This window comes from Acanthisitta chloris, unplaced genomic scaffold (assembly GCF_000695815.1).
Source record: "Acanthisitta chloris isolate BGI_N310 unplaced genomic scaffold, ASM69581v1 scaffold5827, whole genome shotgun sequence".
NCBI classification, from domain to species: Eukaryota; Metazoa; Chordata; class Aves; order Passeriformes; family Acanthisittidae; genus Acanthisitta; species Acanthisitta chloris.
In genome coordinates, this window is record NW_008681988.1 from 79,105 (window position 1) to 85,891 (window position 6,787).

Below are 6,787 nucleotides of genomic sequence, written 5' to 3' on the forward strand. Positions count from 1 at the left end.
CACCAACTGGTTCAGGAAGACTCCTTAGCTGAGTCTTATGAAACACAACTCCCTGTCTGGGAGCAGAGTTTTCAGTCTGTGTAGCTCATTCAGTGCTGATCCTCCACACTTGTGCTGGGAATGTACAGCTGCTGTGACAGAATCAGGTTATTAACTGATTCCCCTTGTAAGGTGGAAACCTCCATAACTGCTGGTAGGCTGAGCTGCCAGCGTGTGGGAGCTTGAGCAGAGCCTGTCACAGACATGTGGTGCTAGGCTGGTCACTTTGCCTCTGTGCTCTGGGTTTCATTGGAAGCTACTTCCCATATGGAAAAAGAACAGCTTCTGTGGCTCTTACATGGCAGTTGAAAGCACTGATTTGCTGCAGGGCTGGGATCCAGCCTCTCCATGCAATCCCTCTGTGCTCTCTGCTTGCCAGAACTTCCTCATCTACATGATGTTCCTGCTGGTAGTTCTGCTCACCAACTATGGCGATGCCTCCCGCACCAGCCAGGCCTTCCTCCTGCAGAGCTCTATCAAGCGGCAGCTGGGCAGCAGTGAATTTCTGCTCATCAAGAGGTACCTGCCAGGGGATGTGGCTGGCAAAGGGATTGCTGTGTGTCAGGGAAGTTGGCTGTTGGGCTGGCACTCCACAGTCTCTCCCATAAGAGGTTCTCAAACTGTCCTCAAAGCACTGGAGTGGCTCTGGGACTCAGAGTGAGCAGGTCCTTCTGTCCCTGTGGTTCTGCTTCTCCCCTGGAGAGCAGAGAGGCCTGTGGGGTTGGAGAGGTTTGATGATCTCCTCCATGGGAAGGAGCTGTGTGAGCTGCAGATGTTTGTCTTTCTGGAGCTGCTCTAAAGGTCGAGTTTCTCTGTCTCTTTTTCTACAACCTCAAGCTTTAGCCATAAACAGTGACATGAGAGCCACAAATAACATTTCATACAGTCCTGCCCTTCCTTGCTTTGCACACAGGGTTTAACTGGGTTAAGTTTCCCCAGCTGAGTTTCCACACCACTGGGAATTTCAGGAGTCCAGCCTGACCTCAGAATGCTGCCTGGGTGTCTCACTGCAGAGCCCTTGATTCTTCTGTGCACATGGACAGGGCCTGTCTGTGCCACCCACAGTCACAGAGACTTTGGTTGAGTCAGGAATGATTTCAGTGAGCTCAGCGGAGGGTTTGGGGTGAAAGTGGTGAGAGCGGAGCAGAGTCTGGTCCTGAATAGCATCTCTTTCCCACTGCACTGCCACAGACCACTACTCTGATCCTCATCCAGGTGCCAAGTGCATTCAATCACCTTTAAGTCAAATAAGCACTTTTGTGACCCCATCCCAGCCCCTGGAATGGGTGGGAATGCTGCCTGTGCCTGTTGGCCAGGGGCAGAGCAACCAGGTTAGCTCTGCACAGCTCAGTGCCCATCCAGGTGAAACACTGGTGGGTGAGACATACAGAGACAGCCCTGGCAGAGCTGCCTCAGGGCTCTGCCTCCCTCTGACACCTTCTCTCCTCACAGGTCGGACCAGTTCTGGCTCTGGATGTCACAGGTGTTCCTCCCCTACCTGCACAAGAACGGCTCAGGCCAGGAGAGCCACAGCACCACGCTGGGGGCAGCCAGGCTGCGCCAGCTGCGGCTGCACGACGGTGGGTGTGCAAGGGCTGGGGCTCTGCTCTCACACCTGGCTGCTGAGTCCTGGAGGCCTCAAATGGGCAGGTCTGGATGCAGCTGGAAGAGGAGCAGAGGTTTATGGAGGCAGTGAGCCTCTGGTTATGGATTCTCAGACTGGTTTGGGTTGGAAGGACCTGAAAGCTCATCCAGTCTCACCTCTGCCATGGGCAGGGACACCTTCCACTAGCCCAGGTTGCTCCAAGCCCCATCCAACCTGGCATGAAACACTTTCAGGGATGGAGCAGCCACAGCTTCTCCGGGCAACCTGTACCTGTGCCTCATCACCCTCACCAGGAAGAATTTCTTTCTAGTATCCCATCTAACCCTGCTCTCTGGCAGTGAGAAGCCTGTGGTGTATTCAGGGACCAGAGTGCTGGTTCACAGTTATCCCAAGGCCAATTGGGATGTCTGTGTTCTCCTCTACTTGTCCCCAGCTAATCCTCTTTGAGCTGCTGCCAGGGATATATCATGACTCCTAAACTGGATAACTCTCTATTTTCTCTATTGATATCCATCCTTTTCTTAATACCTAACTTCTGCATGCTCCCTTCCCTCCCTATGGTGAAATCAGGGGGATTTACACCCAAGAGAGAGGTTGGGTTGGTTTCTGGAGGGGTGGCTGAGGTGGAGCGGTTGGGAGGAAGGGAGATGTGAGCTCCGCACCATGCTGGGCTCCCTGTGGGTGATAGTGTGGTCTCTCTCATTGCAGCTGAGTGCCAGCGCAGTGCCCAGGACATCCTCCAGAGCATGGGCAGGGCCTGGAGGAACTGCACTGACCCAAACAGCTTTGCCACTGCTGACTATGCTGTGGGCTGGAAGAGAGCAGGAGGGAACAAGACAGCAGCATGGGCACACTCACCTCCTGACCTGGCAGGGTAAGGGGCTCCTCAGCCTGCTGCCACCTCCTGCTCCATCCTCCAGGAACTGGATAGCTAATACTTACAGGCCCTTATAAGGTCTTTACAGTTGATTTTGTGCTCTGAGTGGTTCCCAGCAAGGCCAACTGCACCCCCTGAGCCTGGCAAAGAAATGCCAAAGGGCTTCCCTGAGTACACCCACACTGGCAGTGTGAGTGGTGGGAGACACTCTGCTCTCCTGAGGATGTGCTGGTCACTCCAAATGGTCTGAGCAGCAGCACAATTCTGCTCTGGGAAGCCCAGGGGCAGAGGGTTCCACTCTGCACCTCCCAAGGCAGAGCCAAGCTGCAGAGCGAGGGAACTCAGCACGCACAGAGACCACAGAGCAGCACTAGCTTTCTGTTCAAGGGGTGATGGCAGGGTGTCCTGCATAAATCACCGTTGGTTTCTGCTCTGGTTTGGCTCTGGAGGCATCTTCATTGAAATCTGGGGCAGTACAGGGCCCGGAGCTGTTCTGAGGTTGGGGACACTGAGGTGGATCAATGCACTCCTGTCCTTTGTCTTGTGAAGTAAACACCGAGGCAGCTGTTGAGGGGCACAGTGCATCTGCCTGCCACGCAGGAGAGCCACCAGTGTCCTTCAGCCTCACCCCTGGCTCCTCTTCCTCTGCAGGATCTGGTACTGGGGTTACATCTCCTTCTACGACAGCAGTGGCTACGTGCAGGAGCTGAGCCCTTCCCTGGAGGAGAGCAGGGCTCAGCTCGACTTCCTGCAGCAGCACACATGGATCGACAACATGTGAGTGTGGCAGGGGCAAAGGAAACGTCCTGCTGTCCCCTGAGCTGCTCAGGGGTGCTGCTGGGGGGTCACAGTGAGCAAATCGATGGTCCTACCCAGCAGTGGCCCCAGAGCTGCTGTTAGAATCATAGAATTTTAGGGGTTGGAATGGAGCTTGGAGATCACCCAGCCCCAACCCCCTGCCCTGGGCAGGGACACCTCCCACCAGAGCAGGTTGCTCAAGGCTTTAGCCAACCTGGCTGTGAACACTGCCAGGGTTGGGGCAGCCACAGCCTCCCTGGGCAGCCTGGGCCAGTGTCTCACCACCCTCACAGGGAAAAACCATTTCCTGAAATCTAATCTAAATTTCCCTCTTTCAGTTCGTCCCCATTACCCCTTGTCCTGTCACTGCAGTTCCTAACAATCATCAGGGTTGGAGGAGACCTCTAAGATCAAGTCCAGTCATTAACCTGTCACTGCTGTGACCCCTAAACCCTAAACCATACCCTGAACACCCTAACAACGAAAACATTTCTCCTAACACCCCCTCTGGTTCAAGGCCATTCCCTCTAGTCCTCTCCCTGCAGTCCTGGCAGGACACACATCCCCCACCTCTCTCTAACCTTTTCTGGTAGTTGTAGGGATCCATGGGGTCCCTCCTGAGCCTCCTCCTCTCCAGATCTTTGCCTCAGTGTCTGAGCTGCTGTTCCCCCTGCAGGAGCCGAGCAGTGTTCGTGGAGCTGCTGCAGTACCACCCCAGCGTGGACCTACACGCGGCCGTCACGCTGCGCCTTGAGTTCCCTGCACCTGGCCAGGCCATCGCCGCCATCGCCATCAGCCCCTTCCCCCTGCTGCGCCTCAGCTCGGGGGTCACACTGCAGCTCCTCATGATGGTCAGTGTGTCACCTCCCCCTGCACCCTCTGGGTCACTGCGCTGCTCTGGGGACCCTCTGCCCAGGCTGCTCACTGTGGGCTCAAGGTCCCCTGCATGAGATCATCAACTCCAACCGTTGCTCAACCATCAATTCCATTACTCAACCATCAAGTCCAACCTGTCACCACTCTGCTTCCAGGCTTGGATAGCACACAGAGCACACCCCTGGCAGCACTGAGCGGAAGGAGATTGTTCTTGTTGATCTTGTCTTAGCATTTTTTCTTCTTTGAGCTCATGTCTCACTGTGGAAACCTGAGGGTTTGTTCTGCCCTCAGTGGGGACATCAGCCAGCTGAGCTATGTCCACAGAGACCCTGCCTGGGCTAGGGATTGGTGTCAGTGGAGCCTTCATCCCCTGGGCATTGCCACGAAGGCATTGGACATGGGCATTGGGGAGCTTCAGGAGAGAGCTGGGAGTTGGGTGAGCAAGGAAGGCAGGGCAGGACATGGTGGGTGTTTCAGGTGTGGGCTGGTAGGACTTGACCTAGTCCAGGGGCAGCTTTGGCTGCCCTGGGTCTGCAGCACCGCAGTCAAGCATTGGTCTTCTTCCCTGGTAACCCCTTCATTCCTCCTCTCCTGGTGACCTCCATTCCTTCTTCCCTGCTAACATCTCCATTCCTCCCCAAGGTCTTCCTCATGATGTTTGTTGTCTACTTTGTGGTGTCGGAGTCACTGTCCATCAAAAAAGAAGGAAGAACCTACTTCACCCTATGGGGCAACTATGGCCAGTGGGTCTTCATCCTGCTGACCACGTGCACTGTGGTGGTGCACCTCAGCCAGGCCACCCTTGCTGACCAGCAGTGGCTCAAGTACCTCAGCAACCGCAAGGGCTTCACCAACTTCTACCAGGTGGCCTTCCTCAGCACTGTCTTCAGCAGCCTGGCTGCCTCCCTCCTCTTCCTCCTCACTGTGCAGGTATGGGAGGGTTGGGGGCAGCAGCATGAGGGCAGTGGGTGCTTTAGTCCTCCTGTGCCATCCCTGTATCGTCCCTGGCAAGGACAGCAAAGGGCCCTGAAGGAAAACAAAACAGATGGAGGACTGAGATCGTGCTGCCACCTCAGGCCCTGCTGCAGGGCAGAGGGGGTGGCAGTGGTGCCATGTGCTTTGCTGCTGTAGCACTTTGGGTCTCCACAGCCTCTTTGGTTCCCTTGGGGAATTCAGCCAAGTGTGGGCAATGGGATGGTTTTGTCTGCAAGGAACCTGTGGACTAGGATGTCCTGTGCTCTGCCAGGGTTTGTGTTTCTCAGATGTGTTTGAGAGACCCTCCCTGGGCTGGGAGCACGTCACAGCAGCCTCTGCAGTGGGTCCATGCAGTAACAGACTCCTCTCTCCTGTGCTAGGCTGGCCAGCAGCTGAGGTTTGTCAGGCAGTGGTCAGTATTTGGGAAGACCTTCCAGAAGTCTGCGAAGGAGCTGACAGCTGCAGGGGTGGCCTTCACCCTCCTCCTCCTGGCCTATGCCCAGCTTGGCTTCCTGGTAACTACTCCTGTCCCCTCTCACCCCACTGGGGCTGCTTGTGGTCTGCTTGCCCCTCGTCCCCCTGTGGCACAGTGTGAGCAAAGCCCATGGGTCCCCTGGGTGCTCGGTGCCCACTCTGCCACAGGCAGCTTTGGTCACGCTACCCTTGTCACAGCTGGTTTGTGAGCCATTCCTCAAGGGAGTATTGGGGCTCACGGGACTTTGCCATGGAGCCCTTCTCATCCCATCTCCCACATCCCCTTTGCAGCTCTTTTCCTCCTCTTCCGAGTCATTCCGCAGCGTGGGCAGTAGCCTCCTGCTGCTGCTGGCCCTGCTGCGAGGCACCGTGAGCCTCCAGCCCTGCCTGCCCGAGGCCCCGGGGCTCTGCCAGCTGTTCTGCACCACCTACATCGCGCTGGAGGTGTGGCTGGTGCTGCGGCTGTTGCCGGTGGTGCTGATGCACAGCTACCGCGAGATGCGCTCGGAGCTGTTCCGCCCTGCCTTCGAGCCCCAGGACTACGAGATGGTGGAGCTCCTCGTGCGCAGGCTCAAGATGTGGATGGGCTTCAGCAAGGCCAAGGAGGTGAGAGCTCCTGGGAGCTCTGTGGGGAAGGGCCCTGGAGCCAGGGAGCAATGTCCACCTGCCTTAGCCTTCCCCTGCCTCTGGCTGCTTCCTCCCACAGCCAGGTTCCTCGGGCCAGGACTGGAGGAATGGATCTTCCTGGGGCACCAAGAGTTGGGTTGGGGAACTGTAGGGGCATCAGCTGCCAGTTCGCACCCGAGTTCCACATGGTTTTATCTGGGTTCCAGCCCCAGTTCCACGTGGTTTTGTCTGGGACCCAGCGCTAGTTCCACGTGGCTTTGTGTGGGATCTGTTCCTAATTCCACGTGGCTTTGTGTTTGTCCTCAGTTCCATGTCGTTTTATCTGGGATCCGGCCCTAGTTCCGTGTGGTTTTATCTGGGGTCCGCCCCCAGCTCCATGCATGCCGCGGCCCCGCTCTCCCGGAGCGGCGCTGGGGCGGTGTGGGGTGGGGTGTTTTAGCTCCTGAACTAACCCTGCGCCCCGTTCTCCCACAGTTCCGGCACAAGGTGAGGTTCGAGGGGATGGAGCCTCTGCC

At 56.7% G+C, this 6,787-nt stretch overlaps 1 protein-coding gene across 1 annotated transcript in view; it reads left to right on the top strand.

Moving 5' to 3' along the window:
• LOC103805649 (polycystin-1-like) overlaps positions 1 to 6,782 on the top strand; it is a gene marked incomplete at both ends in the record, with an annotated part of 50,612 nt that extends 43,830 nt beyond the window's left edge. The window contains 9 exon segments of the mRNA XM_009078304.1: positions 419 to 558; positions 1,492 to 1,619; positions 2,354 to 2,519; positions 3,174 to 3,299; positions 3,997 to 4,171; positions 4,839 to 5,126; positions 5,552 to 5,686; positions 5,937 to 6,251; positions 6,747 to 6,782. Of these exon segments, the coding sequence (XP_009076552.1) occupies positions 419 to 558; positions 1,492 to 1,619; positions 2,354 to 2,519; positions 3,174 to 3,299; positions 3,997 to 4,171; positions 4,839 to 5,126; positions 5,552 to 5,686; positions 5,937 to 6,251; positions 6,747 to 6,782 (1,509 nt within the window).
• Positions 6,783 to 6,787: the final 5 nt, after the last annotated feature.